This window comes from Arachis duranensis, chromosome 10, assembly GCF_000817695.3.
Source record: "Arachis duranensis cultivar V14167 chromosome 10, aradu.V14167.gnm2.J7QH, whole genome shotgun sequence".
Classification (NCBI taxonomy): Eukaryota; Viridiplantae; Streptophyta; class Magnoliopsida; order Fabales; family Fabaceae; genus Arachis; species Arachis duranensis.
Window position 1 is genome coordinate 4256484 of NC_029781.3, and position 16587 is coordinate 4273070.

Sequence of the window (16587 nt, forward strand, 5' to 3'; positions counted from 1 at the left end):
TATTGAAACTTAACCTGATAATAATCAAATATTTGGGCTTGATCAAATGCCTACTCTATCTTTTCAATAGTTCTCGATAACATAACTTAATTAGTAAACTAACCAAAAAAAAAGCTCACTTATAATATAATGTAAAAGTAAGTATTTACTCACTTTTTTAGAGATGTTTCAATCTAGCTACACAAATGTGTTTCTGCTTCTATAAAATTCATTATACACTGCATATCTCACTTCCTCATTGCACATTGAAAATTAAAAAAAAAATTAAAATACAAACAACACCGAAAACTTGGCATATCAATTGCACAAAAAATATGTCCACTAATTTCACCTTTAATTTCACTAATATTGTCATTTATACTGTGATCAAATTGCAAAATATCACAAAAAATAACATCAATAAATAATAACACATCAGTTAATCAAAATAAAAATAAAATAACAATAAATTAAACGCAAAAAATAGTAGCCATCAGAACAGCAGTGAAGATAAAAAAAATTAAAATCAAGAACAAAAAAAATAAAACCAATAAATTAAAATCAATAACTAATAAATTCAAAAAATAATAATAACAGTAAAAGTAGCCAACAGTAAAGAACAGCAAATTAAAAATTAACAAAAAAAATTAGCAACAACAAAGAACAACAAATTAAGAACAGAAAATCAAGAATAAATAATAGCAAGAAGTCAAGAACAACAAATAAATAGCAGTAAAGAACAACAAACTATAGCATGAACAGAGAAAATCAAGAATAGAATAAAATCAATTGTCTTGAATTAATTAATTGATTGATTAATCAATAAAGACCCAATAATCAAGCTAAAGTCAAAATCAAATGAAATTACTATACCCCTAATATAATCAAGCTAAGTAAGGTAAAAAAAAAGTAGTTAATTTCCATTTGAAATTACAAATCTTGCTACATCGCGAGCAAGTAGAACTTCTGGAGTCTGCCTTGTCTCTAGTAATCTTAGCGAGATTAAGGAATAACTTGCTTATTTTCTTAGGTTTTTCTATTGTCAATGAAACATTAAAGATAAGAGCACAACAAGGACAACTTACTTTTATAATCAGGATGCTTATCCAATTTACGGAGAGCATAATAGCCTTGAAATTCTTTTTCGGTAGACACAAGTATTCCTTTCTTTCTGTGATATATCTGAAACAATTCAACCGAAGTTATGTTCATCTATTCAATATTGAAGTGAGCATCCAAGCCCGCAAAAATAACCTTTAAAAAATTATTTTACCTACAAATTAATATGAAACTACTGTATCTGTAAGTATCCACAATATATATTTGTATTGAGCCTTAATCAATATATCATATAAGGAACTTGCAGAAAAAAATAGATATTATTTCCACTTCTGATGGTTTATCAGTGGCTAAGAGAAGGGAGGGTTGAATCTTAGCCCATTTTTCACTTAGTAACTCTTGTACTTTAGAACACTTGAGGAGATATTTTTGTTTTTGTCTCGTACCTAGTCAATAGACTTTTTTGTTTTGTCTCGTGACCAGTCAGGAGATATTTTTCAGTTTTGTCTCCTGTGCAGCAGAATAAGAAAGAGAGAGAAAATTACACCCAGATATATCCTGGTTCAGCTACAAAGTGCAATGCAGCCTACATCCAGTTTCCATCACAACAATGATGGAATTTCACTATAATCATCTTTGATTACAAACACCAATTCTCCCTAGGAACTACCCTTCCTATCCGGGACAAGTCCAGAATCTAATCCCCAATCCTGAACTTGACTTGGTCACTGCCAAGCTTTCAACTCTAAGTGCTAACCCAACTTGCAAGGAGATTCCCACAGAATCATAAAACACAACACAGATGTACAAAGGACCTCTAAGGACATCTATGGCTTTTCTTTTAATTTTGCACTCTCTGCCTTTTTCCGCTCTATGGCTTTTTCTTACAAACCTCATTGTTTTTCTTTTTCCATGAGACTCAAGACAGACAAAATTAAACAGAAAAATACAAAATGAAGAACATTGAAGGAGAAGAACTTCTGTTAGCTTAGGTAGCTATGTGAACACTATACTTTCACTCTTTTTCTTGCTTCAAGCTCTGACTGTTCTCCCTTATTTATAGAAGGGGAAGGCTCCACGGTTGAAACTATTGAACCAAGCCAAACTTCTTCTTCTTCATGCAAAACCAGTTCGGCCAGAGAAAGAAGAGAGATAACCGAAAGCTATAACCAACATGCAATTACCTCTGAGTCTTCCTTTTACACCAAACTTCATCAATCCGAGCCATCCAACTTGACTTACACTCCAAGAAGGATTCCTAGTCCTTGATGCGTCCTTGATGCATGACAGCTCCTCATGCTCCACTTTTGCTTCCTCCTTCACGTAGCCTCCCTAACTACCTTCTGTGATGAGTGAACACAAAAAGCAGAGACGAGCCATGCTTCTAAGATCTTCTTCCTCTGACCGAGATCTTCTTCTTCCATTTTTGGTATGGAGAGCATGAACTTACTTCACCAAATCTTACCTTATTTTGGTGAAGATCTCAGCTACAACATACTTTTTGTTTTCTTTTTCTTGCCATCATTGCAATGGTCTTGATACTTACTTCTTCTTCTCTATGGTATCTTGCCATAGTTTCCATATTTTCTTGAGAAGTGACCGAGAGTTAGGAGAGAGAAGAGAGTAGAAAGAAAAGGCAAAGCTATGGGAGTAGTAAGTGTTATCAAAAGAAATTAATTAAGATCAACTCCCCATGCTTCTTGTGTAGTAGCGTGTAAGCTACACTTAATGCCATCAAATCATTTTGACATTTTCTCTTTCATGTTTCCAAGGTCTGCATCAACTTCACTTAATAAAATTTGAATTCCATCAAAAGATAAAAGTGATAACTGTTGGAGCATGCGGCATTATAATTAAAGGAATGGGTTTCATCAAGTTAAATGGATATAGAAATATATTGTGCCCCATCTCCTTTTGATTTCGGACCAGCCTCTTTGTTGGGCTTTTAAATTGGTTTTACTGGCCCAATAACAAGATGTTGTTTCAGCCAAGTCACTTAAACATTTTAACCAAGGCTAAATATTTGCAATTTCATTGAGTTTGTAATTTTTCTTTTCTTTTCGGCCCAATAGCAAAAACCTGCACAGCAAAATTATTTTAATTAACATATTATGAATTGAAATCAAATTAATAATTTTGTAATTAATTATTTTAATAATATTTGATCATCATCAATTTAAATTGGAGTTTTTCAAACTCATCAACTTCAACAAGAGAAAAATCAGGTCTTATTATACTTTTGTTAAAAATAAAAAAGTACCATCTGTTCAAACATAGAATAGCCCTTTAATAGAAAATGTGTTGCATTCTCAAGTCTATTCTAATTGCTCTCATCCTATTCTACAAGAATTTATATGCACTAAGAAATCTCTCAACATAGGGCTGATCTAGTAGAAAAAGTAGATAATCAATTGTCTTCTGCATTATAGGAATTGGTAGAATCAATCTTGTTTCCTTTTCTGCTGTCTTAGTATACTGCCATGAAACATGATAAGTGTTACTAATGAGAAGTGATAATAGTATTTATGAAAAAAAAATATAGTTTACTATTAGTAGTATGACAATCACCTTAACTGCAAGATGTCTGTTGGTTATATTTCTATCCCCATCCAAGCATTTATACTAGTCAATATATATATATATAAGACAAGGAAGGGAATTGAATATGTCAAGCATACCTACAATACACGCAGAATTTACAGAATCTGCCAAATAAATAAATAAAATCAATTTGAATTGAATCATTTAATTGTTGTAATTTATTTTTATTTTACAGAACATTGACAGCCAATCTGAAAATTATGCACAAACTTTCCATAACCACTAAATTCCTAGCTACACGAATGGATAATCTTAAGTTATAACTTATTTAACAGAGCTAAGATACTGAACTAAGAAAGTAAAGAATTACTCACAAGTAGACAAAGTCATTATTTGTTGCACTTTTCGTGCAAACATTTACTAGGATACACAGAAGCTGTTGGAAACAACAAGCAAGGTTCTGAAAATTGGACCAATCATCGAACCGTTCTAGTTACTGGTTTATTGGTCTAACTAGTCCAATCGTAATTCAACCGAAAAAATTATTTTATAATAAAATAATAAATTAATTATAAATAAACATCCAAAAAAATACAACCATCAAAATATTATTCAAACTTTAATGTCTAGCATTTTTCCAAAATTCAGATAAAAAAAACTTTTTCACCATATCACCATATTTAAAAATTCATATATCCCACCTTAAGCTAAGACAAATGAATTAGAGGCATTAAAATGATTTAGAGTTCAATTAATCATTGATGAATGACAATAAAATAAAGCTAGAGGCATAATATCTAATAGAAAAATTGAATGACTTAGAATCAAAACAACACCACCAATTAAAATTTAAAATAAAACAACAACACCAACAGGAACAATTGAAAGTAACAAAGCCACAACACGAACAATTAAAACACAATAACATAATAAAAAATTATGCAGCAGCAACAAAATTTTCCAAAGATTAACAAGGATGATCAAAATTTTAGGCTTTGAGAACATTTTCAGTCACAATTATTTTCAGCACAACACAGTACAACAGCAGTGAACAGAGCTAATCATTCAAAGCAAGAACACAAAACAATACAAAGAACAAAAGTAGGACTAAAATGAATCAACTAATCAGTAATCATTCAATCCAATAAATAGCTAATCATTCAATGATTCAAAATTCAATTAGTAGCACTAGCAGAATTCCTAAAAAAATCAATGTTCTGATCAAAACAGAGAATGTTATATTCATTACGGTGTCCATATCCTCATATCAAGTCTTCTATCACTAGCAAACCCTTAACTCAAAAACACAATAAACAAAATTTTTGATTCTAAAACTAATAAATTTCCAAAAAAATATAGATCGATTTAAATACTCACTATTTTCAACAAAAACTAAGGCATATCAACCCTCAAATTCACATAAGTTCACCATTTTAGAAACGAGTTTATATTTTGGTACCTATTGGAAGAGGTGACAGCAAACTAAGTCCAACCAACTTCATCTCCTTCCCACTTTAGAATTTGGCCGTTGGCGACGTCGGTCTATGGCCTTCTACCGTGACAATTGAACACGAGACTCTCAGGACCAAGGGCTCCGGTTACATGGAGGAGGTGCGCAGTGTGGAGTAGTGAACAGAGAAGGCATGCATGGAGTTGTGGAGGAAGACAACGTGCTGCTGGCCTGTTGCTGTGTGGAGCCTTGTCGGGGAGGATGATGAAGAAAGAGAGGCGCTACGAGGAGGGGAGAGGAAGAGGAAAGGGTCGCGGGATACAAGCAAGGGTTGGTGTTGTCCGCAGCGCCGATGGCAGAGTAGCGGGAGCACGATAGGGGACGTTGAGTCTCTGACTGTGGGTGTGGAAGACTGATTTTCGGCGCAAGAATCGTTAAGGAGACAATGTTAATGGGGTTAGATAAGGTCATTTGGAGAGATAATGATGGTGGCTATAATGATAAAAGGAAATTATTGTAGCAATTAGGGGTGTGCATGACCCGGCCCGGCCCGAAGACCCGGCCCGGTCCCGAACATTTTTGGAGTTAATTTGGTGTGATTTCATCGGGTCTAGGGTCGGGTATGGGTCTTAAAAATAGACCCGGTCATTATTTCGGGTCGGGTTCGGGCCATATCTCGGGTCACCCGAAATCGGCCCGGTGGCCCGGTCATCATACACAATTAATATTTTGTGTTATTAGTGATGGATGATGGCTATTATTATGTGAAATTTAAGTATTGTAAACTTTAATATTTTGTATTACTAGTCATTATATATAAGACTATAAGTTAATGTTTTATATTTAAAATGCATAAGACTTTAGACTAATGCATAATCTTGTGTTATTTGTATTGATTTAAATATTTGGTGTTATTAGGCAATATTAGTATTGATTATGGTTATGCTTTAATTTTAGAGAAAAGTTAGTTCTTATTATATTTTTCTAAGTGAATTTTACCATGTCAAATAATAGTTGGAGTCTTGGAAATTTGGATATTTTTACATGCTAACTTACAAGAAGGTATCAAGGTAATATAATCTTAACGGCCCGGTTTTCACCCGGTTTTTACCCGGTATAATCGTGGCCCGAAAGTGTATAGGTTTCATCGGGTCTAAAGTCGGGTTCGGGTCTAACAAATAGGCCCGGTATATATTTCGGGTCGGGTCTGGGTCACATCAAATTCGGTTTCACTCGACCCATGCACACCCCTAGTAGCGATAATGAAATTTTTAAGGGTAGTGCTAGGGAGCCAATGGCCTAAGCGTACAATGTGTACAATGGGCTAAATCTTTGGTCCATGAATAAAATGAACATCACCCATATTATCCAGAATAACCATCCGGATACCAGGGATAATAAACATCTCATGTCATAAAATCACTCATCCCAAAAACTTAAGCTAATTTTGGAGTTCAACAAAGATCGAACCCTTGACCTTTCAGATCTAGAACTCTAATACCATGTCATGAATCCACTTATCCCAAAAGCATAACCTGATAGGACAATATAACACTAATGGTCATATCTCTAATACTTCTTAAACCTCCATTGTACACATTGTATGCTTAGGCCATTGACTCCTTATACTTTCTCAATTTTTAATTTTTAATTTAAAGTATTGAAAAAGAGCGCTTATACACAATTTTTTATAAGGGCACTTCCGTGCGTTTATAATTTTAAAATTATACGTTTTTTAAATTAATATAACTTGTTTTGTTTTTTGAGTTACTATTTCTTTTTGTTTTCAAATTTTCATTTTGATTTTTAAAAATAAATAATTAAAAAAATCTTTTATAAGATAGATAATTTTTTTTAATAAACATGAAAAATCTTAATTCACTATTTTTTTGGTTAATCGAACTAAGTAATTTAATAAATATATAAAATTATAATAAAATCAAAATTTAAATATTAAAAATAAAAATCAAATGATAATAACATTTTATATTATTTAAATTTAATTTAATTAAATTATATGTAAATTATGATATAATCCATATTTTTATATAATATATAAAATAATTAGCAAATATAATAAAAAATCTAATAGTGGCACATATAAAATAATATGGTATATATAATTATAAGCATTACATCTATTGAAATTTCACTTGTCACAATGAGATGGGGGCTTTTACTCACTCTCAGGTTGAAGGAAAAAGAGCCACTTTTTGAGAGGGATTCAAATAGATGCTTTTACAGTGATTCAAACTCCACTGGTCTACGTGTGGAGTGCGTGGATCAAGGAGAAAGTGCGAGTCAACTGTCTAAAGCGAGTCTGGTTCGCAATAAAACCGTTGGGATAGGATCGGACATCAGTTCACTGTTTTTTCAGTCGAACCAATCGGAGGTTTGATTCTGATAACTATAGCTAAGTCGTTTAGACTTGCATTTTTTACGAGTTTGATTTTAGAGTCAAATATCCATCTTTTACTCACTCTCAGGTTCATGGATCGAACCTTAGAGACGCAACTTTTGAAGGGGATTCAAATAGATGTTCCTACAGTGATTCACACCCTGTTGGTCTATGTGTGGAGCACGCGGGTCAACTGCCTAAACTGAGTCTGGTTCGTGACAAAATCGTTCGGTTTTTAACTATTTGACCGCCATTGACCGAGTCAATTGCAAGTCTGGTCTTAATAATGAACCGAACCGGATAGAACATCGGTTCACTGGTTTTTTGGTCGAACTGGTCGGACGGTCTGGTTCTGATAACTATGGCTAAGTTGTTTAGACTTGTATTTTTACGAGTTTAATTTTAGAGTTAAATATCCATCTATTTAAGTCAAGTAAACGAGCTAGTCCGATGGATTTGGCTCATTTTGACAATCCTAATTAATTCAAGAGCTAGCTCAAATTAATCTTTATTGAATGAATTCCAAAATGATTTTAATTAATAATAAAACTTGTACGATCATATAAAAATAAACTCTCATATATAATAATTTAATTATCTTATCTATTATATATTTTTCTAGTATATTTTGTGATTGAAAATATTAACATTATACTCTCATTTTCTAAAATATTGAATTTTTAAATTTGTCTTTAAAATATATTAATTTAAACTTCAATTCAAATTCATAGCAAATTTTTTATTAAAAATAATGACAAATTTGTGATCTAATAGAAAAAAAATATTTTTTAAGAAAAAGCTTTTGATTTGAGTTGTTTGTAAAATTTTTTAGAATTGACTTCTTGCTAGAATATTGTAAATTATTAGTTATTAAAAATTAGCTAGCTAATTATTAGCACGACTTTGAGACTTTAATTATTGTCTCATTTAAAATAGCTTTAGATTAGTGACAAAATTGTAACAAATTACATTAGCGTGCTTGGAAATTTTGCTTCAAACTTTTCATGAATTTTTCATGGATTTATATAGAGGTTAGTAATTAATAGCAACATTAAATAAGGACAGAAGAATAAGGACTAACATTTTTTCTGACAAATTAGTAGCAACATGAAATAAGCGAGAAAAGTCTATCAATTGTTAAATGGTCGCTAATTCCTCACTAAATAAGCTATTGACTAGTTACTTCTAAAATTTTCTCGATTAGCTTTGGATTTGTTATAACTCTGCGTCTGATTTCCAACGAGGTTAGCGACTAATTTGCTACAAAATATGTAGGATATAGCTTTTGCTTTGCGACAAGATTGCAGTTGACAAGTGCTCGCTAAATTAAACTTGTGACAACTTAGTGACAAATGTATTTCGCCCGCTAGTCAGCGATTTGAAATCAGTGAACAAAGTGTGTCAGTTGTTAAACGGTCGCAAATTTCTCGCTACTTAGGTCATAGGCGCTCAATATCCGTATTTCCACTTTAGCGACTAATTAGCAAGTAACACTTCCCTAGCTGAATGATTTATCCGTTGCGACGACTTTTTTCTGTCGCTACCCTAATTTTGAATGTTACAATATTATGCAACAAATTAGCGAGAAACGAATTGCTCGCTAAAAATAAAAACTTTGTTGACAAATTAGCTAAGAAATTGTGCGTCGCAAAATGCATTTCAATTCTTTGTGACGGATTAGCTAGGAACATTGTTCTTCATTAATTAGCCTTTTCGCACAAAGTTTATTTAGCGACGAACTAACGTGCGAATTGTTTCTCGCTAATTGTATCTCAAACACTTGCAACAAAATAGTGACAATAATATCCCTCGCTACTTTACTTTTATTCAATTGAACTCCTAAGTGACTAATTTGCTAGAACATTGTCACTCGCTAATTAATTTGTGACAAATTAGCGAAAAAAAATTTTCCACTCTTTTTTTATCTACAAAAGTCAATTTGCGAGAAACAAACTTACTCGTGAATCTCTTGCTAATCAATCGCTTTTCTCAAGTTCGGATATTTTGTAACCGTTCATTAATTTTATCGTTAGTGCTCACTAATTTCTCGCAAGTTAGTGACGGATTAGTGACAAAAAATATTTTTCATAAAAATTCGTCACTAATTTATCAAATTCTTGTAGTACGATAACATAGTCATATTAGAATGAGCCATACAAGTGAATAGATAGACGTGCACTCTATATTATTACTTCTTTTATTTGACACTGGTGGTGGTGCACTATAGTGCTATAGCGCTATTATTGAGTCCTTTTTGGATAAGAAAGCAAAGGTAGTCCTAGCTACACAAACAAGAAAACACTTAAATTATTTGATTAACAATAACAACCACCTAACATACTAGATTTGTTTGACGACACCAACATTATTGGCATTTGGCAATAGACTTGACATATTGATGCAGGTTGGAAAGGCTTGGATTGGTGCGGTAATGGTACATTAGAGGGACCATTCTAGCAGCATTCAAGCAGAATTTGGTATATGAAGATGAAAATTGGTGATCTGTGCTCAACACTACTTGTCTATTGAGACGTTTCCATTCCATCGAAATCAGCTCCTCAACATGCTTTTGTGCTTCTTCAGCTGAAACCTCTTGATGTTCTCTCATGTAGCACTCAATGTATGACCCATCAAACCCCGTTTCATTTTTGTTCTACATTCATGATTGAAATGTTACAATGCAAAGAGAATATAAAATACAATATGAGGACTATTATTATTATTGATAGAGTTTGATTTTACCTTGTATCCTTCTAAATCATCACTAAGACGAAGGATTTTGGCCACGGAGTATATAATGTTTGGAAAGTCATCTAAAATTGCTAGAGATTTGTGAGTTATATTTTGATGGAAAAGGAAAAATGCATGGACAAGCACCACGTGCACTCCTGTGCTTACAACTGCATGCTTCAGGTACTCCTCTATCTTTGGCAATTCACCAGAATTCAACCAACGTCTCTCTTCCAAGAACGCATTCGATAGTCGTATCCACTGTTAATACATAATATCAACAAGTTGGAAATATTATTTCCTTATCAAGTTATCTATATTCAATTTTAGGGAGTTACTCAAATAAAAATGCCTAAAACGTCTTTTTTTAAAGATATTTTTTAATAATTAAAATTTAACGCATATAATCGATTAAATTGTGTTATTTTTGTCAAAATTAAGCTAGACAAATTGATTTGAATGAGAAAATGGTGAATCAAATGTTGAACTGATATAATAAAAGTATTTTAATTATTTTCTATAATAAGAGTATTGTAGTCATTTTCTATAAAAAATAATATTAATTTAGACCTGGTCAGCATTTGATTCACCATTTTTTGCTCAAATCAATTTGTCTAGCCTAATTTTGAAAAAAAGAACACAATTTAATCGATTATATGTGTTAAATTTTAATTATTAAAAAATATTTTTAAAAAAAGACGTTTTAAGTGTCTTTATCTAAGTAGATCCCTCAATTTTATTCTTAGTTTAAAGAGATAAAATAAATTTTATCTCTTTTTATTAGTAATTAATGATAATTGGTCTCAAGAAACACATCATGAAATAAATAACTCTTTATTACCGAATTTCTAACAGTATCTATGGGATTCAATCCTTGCTTTTTGTAGACTTTTTCAGCGAAATCGTTGGTAATTTGATAAAGAGCACGCAGACAAATTTTCATGAATTCTGGAAGCTGCTCTGTTCCCACCAATTCCCATCTGAATTATAAGAGATCAATTTGTTATCGTTTGTAATTAAGCATTAACATGGACTTTCAATTTTAAATTTATGTGTTCACGTGTGATATGGTAGTTCAACAAATTAAAAACCAAATTTTCTTTAAAAAACGATTTCGTTGTAATATGAAAGAAAAATAAGTTAATCTTGCACGATTTAAATAAGTGAACATTCAATTAGATACCTGACAATTACTTTAAAAGGACAACTCGATCCTTAATAAAAAGAATACCTAACTCGGCCCTTCATCTTTGTATTTTGCGACTGACTAGTCCTGTGCCAAAAAAATAACATTGACTATTTTTTGGCATAAAAACTAATCAGTCCCATAAAAATAAAATTCAGAAGTTAGATTGGATATTTTTTTTGTCAAAGACCTCATTGTCTTTTGAAGTAATTGTCAGAAGCTGTTTAGAGTTTTTTCTCTTAACTGATTTTTTAGTTGAAATGCCAAATAACATGTAGTTTATATTTTCACGTGGAGATAATTCTAGTCACTTTCACGTAAGATTTTCTTATCTTAAAAAATGCTAACAATCATTAATTACTTCCTTACTACTCTACAATAACACTGCAACCATCCTCCACAGAATATAAATTAATTGTAGAAAATGGATATGATGATGATGTGTACCTCTTGACCGCATCAGTAAATAGAATAAGCTGATCCAAGGTGCCATAAACATCGAAAATGTCATCAATTAGGTATACTAGCGAGATGCATTTCGTGAGCTCAATCCTTTGCTCTGAAAAGCTCGGATCTGTGAAGCACGCCATGGACCACATGTACCATTTTAGAGCTTCATACCCTCCAAATTTCGGCTCCTTCGACATAGCTTCCCCTTTCCACCATCTAGCAAGGGAACATATTGTTTTTTGTCATCAGTTAGTCATTAATGATTAAAAGTGTGAGATAAAATATGTTGTTGGATTACTAAATTAAATAAATTAGACTAAAAAAATTGAGTTGATGGATAAATGATTTACTCATAGAACTTACTTTGAAACTTGAAGGGCTTCATGCTGGTTCATGAGCCTAACTATGCAGGAATTGATTTCTGCAAGTTCCACAAAACACACAGATTCCTTGTTGGGTTTGAAGTTCCTAAGCAAGATGGTTTTGTCCATGAATCTAGGCAAGTTGTGATGAAGTGGTTGCTGGAGAGAGATTGCAACATATTGAGCTTCATGATGATGATGATGCCTTGACAGCCATGAATGAAGAAGCTCGCGGCAGAGGCGCCCCGAATCCTCAAGAGAAGTATCTTCTTCTCCAATGCTTAGCTGCGCTGCTTCATGTATCGCTACGAGACTCTTCACATCTTCACCATATGCTTCTCTCAACTGCACTTTGTTCTTTTTCAACCTCTCAAATATATCTGCATAACCATTGTCGTAGTTGATATTATAAGCTCTCTCTATAAATACATATTGTTTTAACTTATTTTTAGAATAAAACTATATATCCAAATTTTTTTTTGAACTAAGTTTAACTAAGTTAAACAATAAAATTTAAAATAATACTAGGTATAATTAAACTTACTTAACAAAAAAAACTTGAATGCATAGTATTATTTTTATTTTTAATATGTATTTTATATTTTATAACAACCTGCATTAAGGGAATAACCTCCTTGTCTGAGTAAACGGAATGAGAGTGCAACATTGTCAAGTTGATGGCTTTGGAAAAAATCAATGGGATCTGTGCTCACTATGAAATGTTGCTTCTCAAGTGCAGCTTCAATGTCCTCTTGAAAGTGGTGTTCAATGCCAAGCCTTTGGATTAAGTCAACCATGTACAAACTCTCCATTGGATCCTCGCTAATAAGTTTCTTCATTACATGCTTAGCCTCCTTCAGCATCACAGTTTGTTTTGCATATAAAATATCCTGAAAATGCAAAACAGTTTAAGGGTTTTATTTTGTAGAATAGTTTTGATAGAGAAACATGTTGAGTTGGATTAATTTGTTGAGAGCACTTACCATGATGCAGTTTGTGCTTTGAGTAAAATACAAGTATATGTATGTTAGCTTGGTGTATGCTACAAATTAGAATTGAAGCTTGGCAGTTATTAAGTTGAATAATGATGGCTTACAATGAGAGTAGTAAAGACAATTATTCAACACATTGTAGCTCTAGAGCTACTTGCAATTTGGATGAATTTGGTAATGTGTATTCATATGAGGAGGGTGCCCCATATTTATAGGAAGCAAAGTCTGCTGACTTTTCCAACAACTCTTAGACAATCCTGAGGTGACTGGTGAGTGTGTTAAACTGAACCATGCCTGCATTTTAAATTATTTATATTGTCTTCTTTTATCAACTTAAATTTTTATGAAAAATTGTATCACAATAATTTTATACTTTTTTATATAAATAACAAAAAATATTATCTGTATACTGACAATTAATTACCATGTATTTTTATATATTTAAAAATGTTATTTTAGGTGTATATGATTGATAATTATTTAGACTCACCTTAATTTTTTTAAAAGTAATAATTAAAAAACCAACACCATAGTACCCTGTACCCAATTCTAACAAAATTTTTTTGATACATGACCACTCACCAATCCTATAGCAAGGCACACACCACAGTGAAAAAACAACAGTCATCAACATCAACAAAGCATGGCAGCAAACACAGCTCACAAGATGGTACAAAAGACAACAGCCACCAGTCACAAACAAGCATTATATCCAGCAAACACGACACAAACAGAATAACCCAGCTAATATTATAGCATATTACCAAACAACTACGGTGTGGGCCAGTAAAAATGAACTTTAATTTTGTTGAGTTTAAATTTTGGATATTTCTTTTAATTAAATTTTGAATATTCTTATTTTTAAGAGTTTTGGATTTTTTTTCTTGTATTGAATATTAGCTATAATGTTAGTTGTGCAACAATGTTAGTTTTCATTATTTTTTTTTTTTTGAAAAAAAGACAAATAGGTCATTGACTATTTGATCGGCAGATATTTAAGTTTTTCGAAGATTTGAAAATACATTTAAGTTTTTAACTTTTTCAAAATTTAGACATATTTATTCCTTATGTTCACTTAAATCTGTCAAGATTCAATAGAAAAATCAAACGTGACTTCTGTTGTATTCACCTGGTTGATACGGATGCACATCTGAGAGAGTTTTTAAAATTGGACAAATTAGACTTAGGGATCGATATGTCTAGATTTTGAAGAAGTCAAAAATTTAAATATGTTTTTAAATCCTCAAAAATTTAAATGTCCGTAAATCAAAAAGTTAGAGATCGATTTATTCTTTTCTTTTCTTTTTTTAATTTGAAAAGAAAATAATAAGATAAAATTTGGATTTTTTTTTTCTAAAATACAATTGGATTATATTTGGAGGGGAAGAAGAAGATAACAATCAATTGAAAGAGAGGATTAAAAACATGACACTACACGGTACAAACTTTGAATTGAACAATACAATCAGCAAACCCTAGCAAAGCAAGAGAATATAGATCAGAGTTCCGGACGAGTTCTAACATATTGGAAGTAGTTGTCAGGGAGATACAAGAGCTTTCGTACATTTAACGGAGTACAATTGATCTTCTTCTTTCTCTCTTTATTGGTTGTGGTTTTTCTTAATAATTGATTAAGGGTTTATGACTGTTCTTAATAATCTGAATAATGACGAATAATTACCACTAACATGAGAATTTCTGCACTATAATACATTGGGTTTTACTAATTGACAATTAAAAATGCATACTATAGTTACCATATTTATTTTTTTTAATCCCGTTACCAACAATATTTTTGTCAACTTATGCTAATTCTTGTTTATAACCGTATTTAATAGAAGTGTCTTTGTGAATGAGTCTAATAAAAATATTTTTTTTATGACTGTATCTAATGAAAATATTTTTATAGATATATTTTCTAAATGTGTCTCTTTATACATATATTTAAAATATAATAATTAATTATTGTTAGTAATAACTAATAAGTTAATAAATAGTATATTGGTATTCTATATTTTTTTTTAATTCTAAAAGCACAAACAAATTAGACATGTCTTTGTTTTAAAATTTTGCCTAACCAGCTAATTTTAAAGATTAATACCCGTCCAAATCTCATTCTAACCATTTTTTCTTTCAAACTATCAAATGAAAGATTCCTATATATAGCGCATCTAATAAAGTCCACCACAAATTTTTCATTCAAAATTTTGGCCTCCAACAATTCTGTTCAAGCATATCGAAACAAATTGTTGTTAGCTAGGGAGTTAAGATCAGTGAGTTGACGTACGCCTGCTATTATTAATTAATACAAGGTAGGTACGGAAATTAAATATCTAGGTGAGCATATAGCTAGAGACATATTTTTGTTAGGTGAGGTACAATTTGTGTGGCTGGAACGTGATATTAATATAGATGGTCGAAAAATTTTGCAGGAACCATTTCAAATAGAGATTCGATTGTGGAGAATTTTTTTACGGAAATAAAAATAAAAAAAATTTTCTCCAAGACGGGTGCGGTCTTTAAATCATAGATTCCTAGCGTCGTCCATACTCCATCCAACCTTTTTGGAGCCACTCCCTCGCCGTATTGTTGTCATCTCTCACCGTTCTATCATCCTTGCCGTGTCATTTTTTATATTTGTGGCGTTCCTTTTCACAATTTTATCGTCGTGTCAATTCTCTTTTTTGCTGCTGCGTTTTCCACCTCGTCCACTATTTTGTGTTTTGCCTCATCGTGACGTTTTCTACTGTGTCATTTTAAAAAAGTCACTATCTTATCGTTTAAATTTTTTGTATAAAATCTTGTTGTTTTGTATAAGATTGATATTTTCGGTTCTATTCTTATGAAAATTAATAATCCGTTAAAACTATCAAAAAAATAGGGAATAAAATTTCCGCAAAGAATGAAATCCTGTGAAAAATAAGGATAAAAATAATATTCTCTCACGACAAAAAACAGAACTAAAATAGAAAATAAATCTAAAAGTGGGAATGAGAAGCAAAAAAGACATCCCCTATCCCGTGTCCTGTTGACATCTCTAGATATTAGATAATATTTGGCTCGAATCGAATTGCGTTTCTTGATATTATTATTGTCCTCAATGTGACCCACAAAACAAGAATGTGAACATATGAGGAAAAGTTTGATACAATTATGTGGCTCGAGCTCGCTGATGTATGTTAATGTCCTCATCAAACCTCAACAATGATGGAAAGGGAGAGAGTTTTTGTTAGAGTAACGTAACCCTACCTGTACCATAGAAACGTTGTATTAAGAAAAGAAAGACAAAAACTTTTGTTACAACTATCTCTTAATTATTGTGTCGTTCTTAATAAATGCCTCTAATTAATTATACCAAAACTATCTATTATTTCGTGAACCATGATACATGTATAAGAATAAAATATATATTAAAATATAAAATATATATTAAAAATAAT

At 31.7% G+C, this 16587-nt stretch overlaps 1 protein-coding gene across 1 annotated transcript; it reads right to left on the bottom strand.

Moving 5' to 3' along the window:
- Window positions 1-9745: 9745 nt before the first annotated feature.
- LOC107468547 (neryl diphosphate diphosphatase, chloroplastic) lies at window positions 9746-13328 on the bottom strand. The gene is made up of 7 exons (XM_016087856.3): window positions 13139-13328; window positions 12769-13045; window positions 12157-12535; window positions 11791-12009; window positions 10999-11137; window positions 10170-10418; window positions 9746-10080 (listed from the first exon to the last, which is right to left on the bottom strand). The coding sequence occupies exons 1-7, from the start codon at window positions 13139-13141 to the stop codon at window positions 9793-9795; spliced, it is 1554 nt and encodes a 517-aa protein (XP_015943342.1). The 5' UTR covers window positions 13142-13328; the 3' UTR covers window positions 9746-9792.
- Window positions 13329-16587: the final 3259 nt, after the last annotated feature.